A 16,317-nucleotide genomic window follows, 5' to 3' on the forward strand; every position below is an offset into this window, starting at 1 on the left:
CCCAGGTGCTGGAGTGGATGGGGCTATTGGCTGTGGTGCCCTCCCAGATATAGAGGTAGATAATTTTCTTCTTAGCAGCATTGGAGGCTGCTACACAGGTGATGGAGGAAAAGCTGGACCTTGGTAGGGTAGGGGTGTTTTCACACCCTGTAAAGCCCTGATGGGGCATAAAGGTTGTGTTAACATCAGCCCATTTCTTCTAACCCTGGCCTTCTCCTGGTCACGTCTGTGCTTGGGAGGCTGCTTGTCAATGACACCCCCATGAGGCTCTGCTCTGGCTTTTCACAAATGCTCAGAATCCAGCTGCTGCCCCTGGGCCCACTCTCACAGTGCACACTCCTGATGCCCAAGGGTCACCCTGTTTAGACACCTAAACAAAAACTATACTTCACTATTGTCATAACCCAAAGTGACCTCAGAAACAAGGTTATTACCTTTGAGTTGAAGCTTGTAACTCTAAATCAAAAAACTAATTAGAAATTATTTTCCTGGAAATGTAAATGCAGGTACCTGCTTTTGAAAGAATATCTTCATGTAATTGAGGAAGTTGACTCATGTGCTTTACTTTTGCCACCTAAACTGATTAACAGGAGGAGAAACCTGGTTAAGCTGCTGCTCTGGCTTGCTGACTAGCCACTACCGTGGCCTCTGGTATTTGGATTATTTGCTTTCCCTCTCTTAATCTCTGTGGGGAAACCTTCCCCTGCTATTTAAATGTTAAATCCTCAGCATACTGGAATGTCATAGGGGACTGCTGACAAACAGAGATGTAAGGGCTCAGTATTTCAGGGCAAACCAATTTTGAGTTCCAACTCAAAATTCTCCTTGTTAGTTTCTTTCATGAACTCTACATTTATTTGACCACCAAAGATGAAGTAAGTACTGACACACATCAAAATCTTTTAGGCATGTGGACTTCAGCTATAGTTTCCCTTTTCTGGCAGAACTTTCAGAACAGATGGCAACAGTGGTCATAAGAAACCAAGTTTCTGCAATTTTGATGTTTAAATACAGTTTATCTTAATGGGCTCCAGACTGAAGTGAGCCCCTTAAACCCAGATTTTTCCTCCAATGATGTTGTAATGCCTAGCTGGAGGAGAAAGGCTATTTATTAATTATTATTCCATTCTTCAAAATATTTTCTTGAAAAAATCAATCTTTTCCTAAACCTTCTTTGTAAAATTTAAGCTGCTATTTGCTATATGTAGTTCACCTTAGTCTTGGCTGACACAATGCACCAGCAGGTAGCTCTGAACCCTGATAAACAGTCCATTGCTATGATGGGCACATTTTCCTCTTCTCTTTTTCTTACAGACTGGTTCCTTCCTAAGAAATGACAGTACTTTTTAAAGACAATAGTATGATGATCTTGTTATGATGGGGAACAACAAAGTTTTTAAAGCTTTTTCTAAATGATAATTTAAAACCTTCTTTTGGCAAGATGCATTCCACTTATAGGATACCAGTCTCTAAATGGGGGGATGTGTTCCTGTGGTTGCACTGTTGCAGCAGTGAGTCCACTCCTGAAATAAGGCTCTCCTAAACTTCCATACACTTTGTTTCAAAGATTAGCAGTAACACAATGTTACTGTGTGCGGATAAAACACAGCTCTGGTCAAAGTACCAGAGTGCTTCACGCTCCAGACAAACCCTACTATTGTTACTCTGTAGGTATGAACAGAAAATCAGGCATCTAATATAGAGTTAGAAATTTGAGATTTTATAAATTGTTTTTATTGTTTCTTGCAGCTAATTACAGCCTAAATTTGTTGATTGATTCTGCTTGTTTTTAAAAATACAGAGATGTGGATGTGGCACCTGGGTACTGGTTTAATGATAAATGTGGTCATGTCAGGTTGGACTTGATCTTCCAACTGAAATGATTGTGTGATTTTATGATTCTATGAATACTTATCTACTTTTTGTTGAAACAGCAGAGGAAGTGAAAAAGAAGTTAAAAAGTCACAATTTCTTAGCAATTAACTAACTTCACAGATTAAGGTATCATGCTGGTTAACAAAAGGCCTTTAATCCAGAACTGGCATAACAATTCAGATGGGTTTTTAAAAATTTTACAATAAAGTGCAGAATAAAATAGTTATCCTAAAAATGCTTACCAGTCAATTGACATTCATTATTTGAGTTTCTGCTTTCTTCTTGATTTTGTTGCTAATTTTGTGGCATCAAACAATATACACACTGCATATGAAGTACATAAAGTCACAAGATCCTGTAGCAGATAATGTCAGTGTCTCCTGCACAATTGCAGTGGGTTACCAGCTGGAGGTACTCTGGTATTGCTGTGAGGCTATTGCAGGGCTGACCCAAGAGGACATGCATTGCTGAATACTCTATAATAAAACAGAAAATAAAGAGATATGCATGTATATAAACAGAAATGTAATTATGTGTAACATTCAAGAAGCATCATTTGATGGTATCAAATGATGCTTCTGTGGCCTGTTTTCCATTCTATAAGCAACTGCACACCTTCATCTGGATTTAGAGGTTGGTATTACAGAGTATAATGTCCTTCACAGAAATTACTGAGTAAATATCCATATTTTATTTTGGTGCTCTGAAACAAGGAGAGCTGAAGCAGATTGTTCTCTTGGTGAAGTAAAAATTTAAAATCCCATTGCTTTGATGAAATCTCATCCCTGTGTATTTTTAGGCAGCTGGATACTTGTATGACACTTCATTCTTGTCATCAAGAAGAATTCCAAACCAGTGGCTGAGATTTGAATGTATGTGGTGTTGCACTAAGTAGAGGTTTGTAACAAATGTATATCTATAGCTGGACACCTGTTTCAATGTGTAAGTATATAATTGTAGTGAAAGAAAGATCTTAAATGTCCATCAGAGAACTTACAGTTCCAGAGACTGGACAGCCTAAGCAATATTTAGTGTTTATATCTTATTCATGAAATTAAAATCTTGTAGATGAATTAATGGGAGAAAACTTTGCCACAGACCAGTCAGCCAAGAAAGAATTCTGTCTACTGAAAGCCAGGGAAATGCATTGGTGAGGAGAACAGCTTTTTTTCCTTTTCTTTTTAATGTAGGACAGACCATGAAGACCAGAGAAAAAGCTCAAAAATGCATTTTTAAAACACATCTAGATCCAATAAAGGTAACTGTGCAGAAAAAGGAAAAAAATACAAGTTATTTAGACATAAACAACTAAATGTATAAGAGGCAGAAGAAAGGAAGCTGACATTCCAAGTCACACCTATTACTGAGATTCAGAAGAAGAAAGGCACTGAGGCACCATGGTCTTTTCACATTCTCACTTCAAAACAGGCAATCATTTTGAATTTAGGAGCTGGGATGCTTCCTGGGGTGTTTTGGTCTCAAATCCAGAAGGCTGCAAAATCTTTACAAATAAAAAACATTTTCTTTAACATTTTTGGTAACAGCTTATCCAGGAAAGTATATGCAGTGTGCAAAGCAGATCACCTAGAGCGTGATCACACAGCATGTACAGGACCACCAGGGTATCAGGCTCAGCCAGCAAGGGTTTAGGAAAGTCAGGTCCTCTTTGATTGACCTGATCACCTTCTATGACCAGGTCACCCACTTAGTGGATGCAGGAAAGGCTGTGCTTATTCTTCATCTGGACTTCAGTAAAGTCTTTATCACAGTTTCCCACAGCAGTCTCCTGGAAAACTGGCTGCTTTATGGTGTAAAATACTGTCTAGTTGGCTGATCCCAGAAAGTGGTGGTGCCTGGAGTTACATCCAGCTGGCACCTGGTCACAAGTGGGTTTCCCAAGGGCTCAGTGCTGGGCAAGTTCTTTATCACTGATCTGGATGAGGGGATAAATACACCCTCAGTCACTGTGCAGCTGACACCAAATTGGGTGGGAGTATTGATCTGCTGGTGGCTCTGCAGGGCAATCTGGACAGGCTGAATCAATGGGTCAGGGGAGGTTTAAGCTGGATATTAGGATTATTTTAATAATGGAAAAGGTTGCCAGTCATTGCCACATGCTCTGCAGGGTAATGGTGGTGTCCACATCCTGTGTAGATGTGACACTTAAAGATGTGGGCTAGGAATGGACTGGGCAGTGCCTGGTTAATGGTTGGACTTGATCTGAGAGAACTTTTTCAACCCAAACAATTGTGTGATCCTATGTTTCTAAGCATATGGTCATATCTGTAATTTTTCTTCAGTGTAAATTTATAGTATAGGAGAAGACTGATGATACAGAATTATAAATACTATACAGTTAGTATTTATAATATAGTTAGTATAAATACTTTATAGTATAGTTAGTATAAATACTAACATCATACACTGAACTTTTGAAAAGTAACTTTTGTACTTCAGACACTCATATGCCTATTAATTTCTTTACATTCCAGGTATCATCTTTTGTTTCCAGCTGACAAGATCTAGATATACGAAACAAAATACAAATACCTACTGAAGAAAAGTAATACCTATCACTTGTAGAAAATGGTATATTTTCAGGTCAAAGTAGGAATGCATTGCATTAATAATTATTTTATGCACTGTCTTGCATAATTATCCCTTTTCTCTATGTTGTTAAGAAATACAAATTACTTATGAGTTATATATACTTCAAATGGATCCTGCTAAATTACTGTTACTTAAAAGTTCTTGGAACTTCCTGGACTTAGCAAGTGTCTTCAGATAACTAAACAAAAATGAAACCAGAGGATGAGGCAGTCTGATATAAATTGTTAAAGCCTGTTTACTAATAACACAGTTCATGGTTGTTGGGGCTTTTTACATAACCAGAAAATAGGGCAAGCTATTTCAGTATATGTATATATATATATATATATAGATAGATAGATAGATAGATAGATAGATAGATGTAGATATCTATATATAGATATATAGATATCAGTATTTTCAATGATATTTTTGCAATAAAATAAACCATAAGGTTAGTTTATAGAAATTAAAGCTGAACACATTTAAATTAAATACTTACTATGGGTTGCTTATCTGCAAAATATGTAAAGCAAATGGATTTCTGGTAATGGCTTCTTGAACATCTGAAAAAAACGTGAAATTATATAATGAATATGATAAAACAAAATATTTCAATAAAAATAAGATTCACCGTCAAATATTCCACTCAAAACTTTCTGAATATTGTAAAAATGTAATTTAATAGCACTGGTTTTATCTCCCCTACCAAAGGCTGCTGAAGTATAGGCAATGCCTCTATTTTTAAAATTTGCATCTAAATAGTATATGAACAAAAAATTTAGTATCAATAAAGACATCTAAATCTAGAGAAAAGAATGCCATCTACACTGGCAGCAAATATTCTGGATGTAGATTGGCTAGTGATTGACTGCTATTCATTAAAAAGACCCATATAAAGCTACAGTTTTTCAATTTTGTAACATGTGAAAACAAAGCCAAAAGAAGGGGTGCAAAAAGGTAACAGTTTAGAAAAGCAATGTACTTGTATGACATGTAAATACATACAACACTTACCTACTTACAAGTACTTACATGTAAGTCTACCTGTAAAATTTCCCAGCTTCCTATTACCAATTTTAATCCCTAAATAATTAGGCATGCTAATTAAATTTCAGAGATACGTACGTGCATGTATTACACTAACTTTCACAGTTACTTCATTTGCAATCTGTTAACTCCTATGATTCTTTTACTGTTTCTTCCATATTGCTATGTACTTTTCTTACAGTTTCCCTTTTCACACTTTGAAAACCTCAGCGTTTTCAAATGCTTCCAGTTCTTTTTCTGAAATTACCTTTCCCTTCTCTGCATCTTCTCTGTTACTTATACAGAAAATTAGTTTTATATGCTCATATTTCTCATTTCATATCTACTTTCTTAACCTAAGCACATCATACTGAAACACTTCTCTGGTAAAGAATGGATTCTTTAATTTCCATTTGCCTGGAAGCAATAACCACAGGTTATGATAAAATGAAATTCTGAACCACTGTTTGACAAGCATGAATTGTAAACTACAGCTGCAGAAAGTTTCTAAACAATTGAAAAGATCTTTTATTCTCTTGTAGTTTATAGGAAACTGAAGCCTTTTTCCTCAAAGTCAGACTATTCACCGTGTAATGTAGAAATATAAGGATAGTGTGCAGAAGTTTAATAAGCTCTGGTTTAGTTTGATTCCGGTCAATAAGGGGGAAAATTGGGTAACCTGACCATGAAATGGTGCAGTCCAGAAGGATTAGTAGTGGAATAGTAAAGTGAAATCAACAGACATTAAGAAAGCACACTCTAATAAACTCAAATAATTGGCATGTAAACTTTTATATGAGAAAAGTCCAAGGAAAATGTAAAATTCTGGAGAGCTGGAAATTCCATGTAGAGCACAAATGGCAAGCAGTTATTCCAATCATATAAAAAGCCAAGCAGAAATGTGAAGAGATTAAGTCATAAAGTCCCCACTGATTCCAAGTACAGGATGGAAGTACAAAATAACAAAACTATGCCAAACTAATGTGAATTTTTAATGGAAAACCTGAATGATCACATTGGTCAAAGCAAACCCAAAAGTAGCAAGAGACTCAATAAGTTTGTTCTTCAAGCGTAATAGTTATCATAGGATAACTAATGAAAGCGTTAGCTAATGAATAACTAGGGAAAAATTTATCAAGTATAGAGTACAGACTTTTTCCCTACATTCTTCAGCAAAATGGAAGCTGTGATGGGGAGTTCATATAAAGAGCACCAGTTAAAGCAGGTAAGAAATCCACCTGGCATAAAAGAAGAATGAGCTAGAGAACACTTAGGTAAGTCTGACGTTTTAAAAATGGTTGTACAAGTAATATTCACTTAAACATTTTTATTTTTCTGCAGCAATGTCAGAACTCATTTCTAGCCTTTCAGAACTCATGAAGAAGAGGAACATTCTAAAATATTAGAAGAAAATGAAAAGCCATTCATTATAAAGGGCTACATTTGTAAAACTATATGACATAGAGGGCAATAATTTGCAAAAAAGGACTGCAAAAAAATTAAGATGGTTAAGCTTTAGGACAGATTTCCAAGTGAGGCTGATGCATCTGATGCACCTTGAAGGAACAATTTTGACAAACATCTCTTACAAACAGCATGTACAATTAGGCTGAGACAGTTTCTGAAGGTGTCCTCACATCATATTTAGAGTTGCTTTTTACCAAGACAAAGTCACCATTATTTTAAATTAATTTAATTGACTTGAATAGGGGGTTCCTGATTTTAATACACTGTTTGTTGCATTTAGTAAATAACAACAACAACCATAATGTAATATATTTCTATTCCAGGATTCCCATTTTTTAATAAAAAAAAATCTATGCCAACAAAATATAAAGTTATTTAATGAATTGATGTAGCATTCCATTTATTATCTAACTTACTCTGTAGCTTTTGATTCAGACAATCCAGGGACTGGAAAATCTTGTGTTCTTCTGCAGAAAGAGCACTCCTGCCTGGACACGGACCCCTTTTAAGCAGTGAGGACTTGCTGGCTGGCTGCACACGGTCCATGGCTGCCAGAATTTCATCCTCTGCAATTGGTGTACTCGCTAGTTTTTCTGCCACTAGAAACTGAGCAATGCTTTCTGAAACTGAAGAGATTACAGGGGGAACTTCAAATGAGAAGGCCTCATTTGAATAATCATTTAAATAAACTACTCGTTTTCATGACTGGTCTGTGAAACACACAAAATTGATGTTAAAAGAAGAGAAAGGTAGCAAAATCAAGAAACATTATATGTTAGAATATGAAATAATTAAGAACACTAATGCATCTTACAAATGGCACCAGAGAAAGTCCTAATGAGTTTGGAAATACGTAATCATAGCAAGCAATACCTGTCCACATCATACAGTTATATGTGACAAACGCATTTAAAAACAAGGAGGAATGGAATAAAAACTGAATATATGTTGTAAGCATTTATAAAACCATTAATATCATGCTCAATGATTCTATGTCTTACATTTACAGGAAAAAAATTTGCTGTAGAGAATTACCCTTTCTTACTTAGAATCACTGATGCCAAAAGACACAAGTCATGTTACACAGTGGGTATATCTGTCATTCTACTTTATGTATAACCAAGAACTAAAGTGAGTTGTCTTACTGTACCTTCCTCAGATTTAGAGATGTTTTTCATTCTTTGTACTGGAACAAATGCAGACTTAATGGGACTCAGCTGGACAGCACATAATGAATTCTATAAAAAATATTGTAAGAGTATTTTAAGTATAATTTAAGGCAACTATACTACCTTCTGAACATGTTTTATTTATTGTTTAGTAGTACCAAATGTTTTCAACTGAAAAAAAATTACTGTAAACAAGTATAGAGATGTATTCTATGTATTTTGTTTATATATATGTATTATATTTCTATTGGTTTTATTCCTTTCATTTGCAGTGACAGCAAGCTGACTAAGCACATTGATTCAAAATCAAGTGACAAGGAGCAAATCTTTGATATTCCTGAAACTCTTTCCACTTTGAAGATAAAAAACATTTTTATTTTTTATAGTATTTTATATTAACCTGTGCATGATGAGCAGGTTTCCATATTTTAGAGACTACACTTTGTCTTCGGCGTTCTGAAAAAGCTCGGTGTTTATTTTCATAGTTGTCAAAAACCTGATTTTGTCTTGTAACAGGAACACCACCTTAAATGACATGCAGACAAAATTAAACCAAAAATGTGTAAACAACATGATAAATATAGTAGTTGCAAAATTAATAATGATGAGTAAATGTCTCTGTCTAAATTTAGATATTTACATCTGATCTCCTTAAATTGTCTTGGAAGTGGACATAAACAGCTTAAGTGAAGCCCAATGTTGAGTCCCAGACAATAAAGATGGTCTGTACAGAGATACAAGGTGGTCTTACCAAGTAAAAAGGAGAAAGAAAGGTGAGCTGTGATATAAAAAATAACAAATAAGTAATGCTTTAGAAAATAAATTACATTTAGAGAATAATCTTAAAGTCTAACTGTCCAACACAATAGATGACTGTTGAGAAATTGTTGTATCTCAATGTTAATTGATTCAACTTTCATTAAGATTACATAGTAGTGTGCAGAAAACATGTAGTAGTTCACAGAGTTTATTTGATTCACAAAATTACAGAATGGCAGAGGTGGGAAGGGACCTTCTGAAGTCATCTGGTCCAGTGCCCCCATTCAAGCAGAGTCACATAGAGCTCATTGCCCAGGACCATGCTCGGATGGCTTTTGAGTGACTTCAAGGACGGAGACTCAAGAAAGTCTCTGGGCAATTTATGCCAGTGCTCAGTCGCTGTCATAATAAAAAAAGAAGTTTCCTGATGTCCAGAGGGAAATTCCTGTGTTTCAGTTTGTACCCACTGCCCAGGTACTTTCAGTGGGCACCACTAAAGAGAGCCTGGCTCTATCCTCTTTGCAGCTTCCTTCCAGGTATTTATAGATGTTGGTAAGATTCCCCAAGGCCTTCTCCAGGCTGAATATCCCAAACTCTTTCAGCCTTTCCTCATAGGAGAGGTGCTCCAGTCCCTTTACCATTTTGTGGCTCTTCGCTAGACCATCTCCAGCATGTCCATGTCTCTCTTGTACTGAGGAGCCCAGAACTGAACACAGTATTCCAGATGTGGCCTCACAGGTGTTGTGAGGTTTAAAAATCATGGATTTAAACCTTATTTCTATAGCTTGGCATTTTGTAGTTAATCTTATTAATTAATATCTCTTTGTGCTAATTTTTAAAAGGCAGTACTGCTGCGCAGCATATTCTCTCAGTGAGAGAGGTCTAATTTGTACTTCCATTTTATCTCAGTTTTGTCTGGTGTAGCAATACATTTTCAGAATTGAAGTGTCGAGTTTCAGATTAAAATTATGTTCTTAATTAAACTTTCCTGCGTACAAACTGGAGATGCAAATTAGAATTTTCATGTGTAACTCAAGAATCTGCATAGCAAGGAGATACTGTATTCTAATTTGTAAACACAGTTACTAGATTTGTAAATGGAGTTACTTGATTTAAACTTGGGAAAACAAATCACCTATTTATTTACACAATAAATATTTACATGTGCAGTTTAATGTACAGTTCATAATTGACCAAGAGTTACATTACATCTAAAACTATTTATATGTTTTCTGGTTATTACAGTGACATTAAAGCAGAATTCTTATCACTCATAGAAAAAGAAAACTGATCCTAGTAACATATTTGAAACTTGTCATCTGGCTGCTGCCTTCAATAGTAACATGGAACATATTAGCTTTGAAATGTTGCCATCTAGTTATATGCAAATTTTTGTAACATGATACATGGTGCTGAATAGCACCTGAAAAGGAAAGGAAATGTGATCATGTTATATTGAATATGAGAGAAAATAAAAAAATAAAGAAAAAGAAAAAAGAACCCTCTTGTTATATAAGTAATAACATCATATTTTTCTGAAAAAATAGAATTCAAAGCTGTTCTATGTGTATGCATCAATACTTAATTTAATTAATTTGTAAAACTAGATCAATGCCAAGGAGAAGATTCCTTTGAGACATATAAGACAAAATAATAATAATAATAATCAATAGTATCTTTAAGGGAATACTGAACAGTCTACTGCTATTTAACTGTAAGCATGTTAATTTGCTCCATATTTGTCATGGGTTAAAGGTTAAACACATTTTTAAAGCCTTTACTGACTGAACAAGAAAGGTGCTAAAAATTCTAATATCTTGCTACAATAATATGTTATAATATGTGTCAGGCAGAAGAAGAACTTAAACTTGAAGCCTGGAAGCCAAACTAAATTAAGATCCTCATGGAAAACAGTTGTATTCATCTGGTTCTCACTTTCTTTACATTTGGCAAAGCATTGCAACAGATCACATTTTCTACAGTGTCTTCACAAACTTCATGGAACTCTGTGGATCCTTTACTAGAGAGCAGTGCAGTATTCAGTCTCACTGCAAGCACTTTAGGACAAGACTATGGTGTCTGTGTGCATTTGCAGGAAACTGAACAAATAACAGCAAGTCAGTAAGAGTTATCTAGAGTATTTAAAATCAATCAGACTTTCAAAATACAAAATATAAGCAGATACTGAGAGAGGGCAACCCACATAAATTTTAAAAGGCAGTAACTCAGCCCTTCTCTAAAAGAGCTGGAGGTATGTGACGCTGGGGATGCAGCATTTAAAGTTGCAGTGAAGACACTGTTAGTAGTGCACAACTTGGACCCAGGACATTTCCTGATTCATTGATCTGATGTGAAGATAAGGACATCAAGAGACAAAAATGTCTGCTGGAGGCAAGGTGTGGTAATGCAAGTCTTCATTCATTTCCAATGTAAAATCAAATAGGTTAAGTCACACAGATCTTAAACTCATGTTTGACTTTGAACTGGAACAGACAAGCAGATAATATTTTCTCTTCCCACCCCTGCTTTAGGCCAAGAATATTCACCTGCCTGTATCTGCTCTTACACAACAGAGTTTTTCTGAATTACTCCATAGTTAAAACTCTGTATTATTGTAGATAAAACTAGAAATGTGGGGAGTTTAAAGTTATAGGTATTCATTATTTTGCTAGAAGTATCTTTGAGTTGCATGGGCAATCCTTGGGGTGATCCCAGTATGTGAAGCAGTTTGGAGTACTGCCTATATCTGAAGCAGGGACTACAGCTTCAGGAACTTCAGCTGCAGCTCTCAGGAGCTCCAGCTGCAGCCCTCAGTAGGAAGCAAACCAGCATACTAAATAGAAATTACAGGTACAAGGATGTCATCAGTGCCCAAGGCACAGAATATAGCTAGGCTGCACAGGACAAACAAGGCAAATCAAAATGCATGAAATGTAAGTTGAAATGTAAATTGAAATGTAAACCCCAGGAGATTAAAGTTTATTTTCACAAATATTTCTTATCCATCTTTCCTGTATCTTACCAACCAATCTGTGCCTCATATTGTTCCCAAGGTTTTTTTTTTAATAAAATGCAGGATTGTACCTCTTTCTTAAAATTCTTCATAAATCAGATATATCTTGCAGCAGAGAAAAGTTTGCCTGACAGAAGCTATTTAATTTTTACTTATCTTTAATTACTGCTCAGGTTTTAATAGTATTATTGGGACTAAGTCTCAGTAATTGTAGACATTTACAGTGTCAGCATTTTAAAAACACAGTAGAACTAAATGTCTTTCATATGGCAGTGATTGCTGGACAAGTTATCACTCTCAGTTACCTTGTAAAACTGACTTGTATAAACCTAGTCACTTCCTCCTATATCATTATTTAGACCACCTGTCACATCTGCTCATTAGTCATGAATATAATCTCAGGGAAAATACTTCTTTTTTATTTAATTATGCAGAGAGCTATTAGAAATGAGGACTGACATTACAGAGGCCTCTGGGCACCACTAGAATAGAAATGAGAATGACAAATGGTGAAAGCTTGTTAAAACTGGCTGTGTTGTGCGAATGGATGAAAGGTTGGATGTTTTAAATGAAAACAAATCTGTGATGTGTGTGAAGAAGACTTTTGTCTGAACATCCCCCCACCCCAGACCCAGAAACATGACTCTTACCAGTAGCAGAGTCTTTTGGAGCTTGGGTAGAATGTGCTCTGTGCCAGAAGGTGCTTGTTTTTCCAGCTGCTGGGATATGATGGAGCTGTAATCCCCTTTCTGTGTTAACAAGCTTTCTCTCAAAGCAAGTTACTGAATGATCTTGACAGGCGCTTGCCTGAACATTATTTACAGAACAAGTATTTTTTGCCCAAGGTTCATATTTGGCTGTGCTGCAGTCAGGTGTAGAGATGGCAGTGGCCAAGCCAGCATGACCAGCAGTATTCTCACTGTTTTCTGCACTGTTCCTATTTAAAACCTGACTTGCTAGCACCACATGCCTGTCATTGAAATCACTGGTAGCTTGCAGGCTGGCAGGCAGCAGTGACTGACACCCAGGGCTGGCTGTGTTTTCAACACTTCTGTTTCCCAGCAGAGGTGTGGAAGGTGCGTGAGGTGCAAGATATTTCCCTGGAGCTTTTTGAGTTTTATTGGCTTCAGTGGCTGACTGCAGTTGGATCATAGTGCCTTTTTTCTTCTTGGGCATAAAATGTGACTGGACTCTTACAGATGTTGCTCTTCTGGTTATTTTTGCCTTATTTTTGAGTTGACCACCTTCTTCAATTTTAGCATTATTGCTGCATTCTGGGGGTTCACTTGCTTCATCTTTTGATACCATCCAAGCTTTCTTAGCAGAAAAGGATCCTGTAGGTGTAAATATATTCTGAGAAGGGTATTCTTTATTTGATTTTTCAGTATTAACATTTGGTTTGGACATATGAGTATTCTTCTGATGATTTTCTACGAACATGGGGTTTGAAGGCTGAGCAACACTTAAATTATTTTTAGGAGCATTATTTTCAGTTTGAACACACTGCAGTTGTGAAGAAGATATTTCATTGATGCTTTTTTCATAGCATTTTTCATTATTTTCTATTATTATCTGGTCAATTTGGTCACACCATTTTAGCTTCCTATTGTATTTTTCATTTTCTGCACTTTTCTTTTTTATTTTTGCCAGTTCTAAACTGTCTCTGATAGATGACATGAGTTGAGTTCCAAGACTGTTCCCATGGTCTGTAACCACAGCTTTGAAATGACTGGGTTCATATTTAGAATCCTTCTTTAAGATACTCCTGAATAACTTAGCTCTTTTTCTTTCAAGAATATTATTTTTCAGGATTTTTTCCTGTGCAGGAGCATCAGAATTAAACTCAGTATCAGGTAACAGTGAAATATTTTCAATAATATTTCTCTTTCCTCCTTTATTATTCAGTTGCTTAACTTCCAACAGAACTGAGGCATTTGGCATGTCCTGAAATAAAGATGTTTCTGAAATAATATCATTCATGCATTTAATATTTTCTTCTTTTGTTTTAGTCATTTTTCCTAAGGTATTTTTAAAAAAGCTTGTACTGATGTTTTTGTCCTTTGGTAATACATCATGTGTGCTGGGAATGCCAGTGGAACATCCCTGATTAGGAAATAAGATTACAGATGTTGCAATAGGTTGACTGGATGCTTGCATAGATTTAGTTCTCTCCTGTGGGGTCATTTTAAAACTCTGATCTTGCATCAGATCCTGAATTCTTTCTCCTGGAATAGAATAAGGGCTGTCCCAGGCTCTGCTAGGATTGAAAACAGGATGACCAGTGGCAAATGTGCTAACTGTTGCAGAAGACGGCTTGCTTCTGTCTTTTATATTTTGCAGAAAACTAAATGCATTACTTACAGAGGTCTTTTGCTTACCAGAGGCAGAGAATTCTGCAGGTTGTTTTCCAGATCTGTGAGAAGTAGGTAATTCCTCTTCTGAAGTGTTTACATGTTCAGCAGGAGTTAGAACATTATGTTTAGCTACAGGATCATGAATAGGTATGTTGTGGTAGTGCAGCAAATCTACATTTCTCAGACAATTATTTAGATGTGCATTTTTAGAAGCACTTTGATCTGTGCGAAGTAAACCATTATTCCTAGTCTGGCATTTTTCTGGATCATACAGGGCACAGTCACACTGTGTGGTAAAAGATGATTCACCCCGTGTTGTGCAATTTCCATTTTGTTCTCCAGCCTCAAGACTGTCAAGGCTCATCAGGCTTTCTGAATCATCTGTTTCTTTGACTTCTTGATGAAAATTCTGAAATACAGGCATAAAACTGAACTCTAAGATTTATCAGAAATGAGGTTTTTCTGATAATAATTTTTCATTAATGAGAGCTTAGACCAAATCAATATTGAGCCTAGCATTTTTATGATTTGGGGTCATATCTCCATGAGTGTTTCCATCAAGTCAAAATTTACCTGTGTTAAATTGCAAAAGAAAATTACATAGTTTGGGAAGAAATCCAGAGGAGAAAGCAGCACAGTGGAAACGAATTTAATCTTAAATTATATATAAATTCTGCAACATAAAAAATGAACTAGAGTTGTCTGAACAACAGTACTGTTTCTGAATTTCTCTATGAGACTGGGTGGTTTTCATCCTCTGTAAGGGTACTTGAGTTACAAATTGAAAGAGAATCCATGAAAATGAAGGTTTGTTAGGGGATCTACCCCAAACTGCAACTTTTCCATAATACTGGACTGAGTGTATTTCTTTTCATACAAAGTGCCACAAGTGATGCTGAGTTAAGCCTTGTCATGGCAAACACATAAAAGTCTCTTGGTTATCATATCCACAGTGATTAACAACTCCCCCCAGTGAAACTCTCCTGTTTCAAGTCTTTCAGAGAGAATAAAATATCTTCTGTCCTATGAGGACAGATCAAGTCCCAGGGCATAAGGGATTCTCATCCACTTCCCCAACCTTTTCATTAAATTTTAATGGAGTGATGAATAACAGCAACTGGTACCATCTGAAACACCAGTGGGACAATTGTGTGTATGTACTATACAAAATACTATTACTCCTCTATCCAAGCACTGATATGCTGACATGGTTGAAAATACATACTTTGTAAAGTACAGGACTTCAAAATACACATAAACATAAAGAAAATCAAACAAGTCAATAATTTTCACAGTCTCATACACTCCTTCTTGGAAGTTCACTTTCACACAGGTCAGCAGCAAAGTTATTTTAAACCTAATGTTGGATAAAAATGATGTGAAAAATTAAGAGAAGCCGAATTAGATATGCAATATAGATTTTTTTTTCATTAGTGACTTCACATGGAAAATATTTCAACTAGCAAAATCTGTTAAGTAGTGACTGTATATCCCCTACATGAGTGACTATATATCCCCTAGCAATGACATAGAATTGACATTTTGAAAACTCACCAGAGTTCTTTAGTGACTAATAATACATTTTTATAGTAAACATTTTTTATTCTAATAAATTGTTATATCTAAATAGTGTATATTTTGTAGCTGTACAAATATATTAAAGTCGCAGAAGGAAAAGCTTAGTAAGTCTTGAAAGACTTTTTATGGTTGAATTAAATCTTACCTTACAATAAATGTTTAGAGGTTGTGCAGTCTTCCATTATAATTATGATCTGAGATAAAGGTACTAAATAGAAGATCAAAAAAGGAAGTGTAGGGAAAAATTCCTTTAAGGAACATTTTCAAACTAAACTTATACAAACCAGTGTCCTTCTAATAGAAAAGAATAAGTAGCACTTTGTTAGTTATTTATTAACCTTTATTTTTGGCTAAATTATGTTGTTAACCTCTGCTTGAACTTTCCCAAACAAGGAAAAGGCATATCCCCAGAGTTCTCTGTATCAGGACAAATTTAAGAACTAACTTTGAAATTTTCAGAAGGGGAAAAAATAGTGAAAAGAAA

At 35.6% G+C, this 16,317-nt stretch overlaps 1 protein-coding gene across 1 annotated transcript in view; it reads right to left on the reverse strand.

The window, feature by feature from the left end:
- Positions 1-1,460: 1,460 nt before the first annotated feature.
- Positions 1,461-16,317, reverse strand: part of CEP126 (centrosomal protein 126) — a 38,391-nt gene continuing 23,534 nt past the window's right edge. The window contains exons 7-12 of the mRNA XM_033514284.1: positions 12,552-14,664; positions 8,530-8,654; positions 8,111-8,198; positions 7,377-7,586; positions 4,967-5,030; positions 1,461-2,351 (exon numbers count right to left, since the gene is read on the reverse strand). Coding sequence (XP_033370175.1) covers position 2,351; positions 4,967-5,030; positions 7,377-7,586; positions 8,111-8,198; positions 8,530-8,654; positions 12,552-14,664 — 2,601 coding nt within the window. The 3' untranslated portion in view covers positions 1,461-2,350. The remainder of the gene's footprint in view (positions 2,352-4,966; positions 5,031-7,376; positions 7,587-8,110; positions 8,199-8,529; positions 8,655-12,551; positions 14,665-16,317) is intronic.

This window comes from Parus major, chromosome 1 (genome assembly GCF_001522545.3).
Source record: "Parus major isolate Abel chromosome 1, Parus_major1.1, whole genome shotgun sequence".
Taxonomy (NCBI): domain Eukaryota; kingdom Metazoa; phylum Chordata; class Aves; order Passeriformes; family Paridae; genus Parus; species Parus major.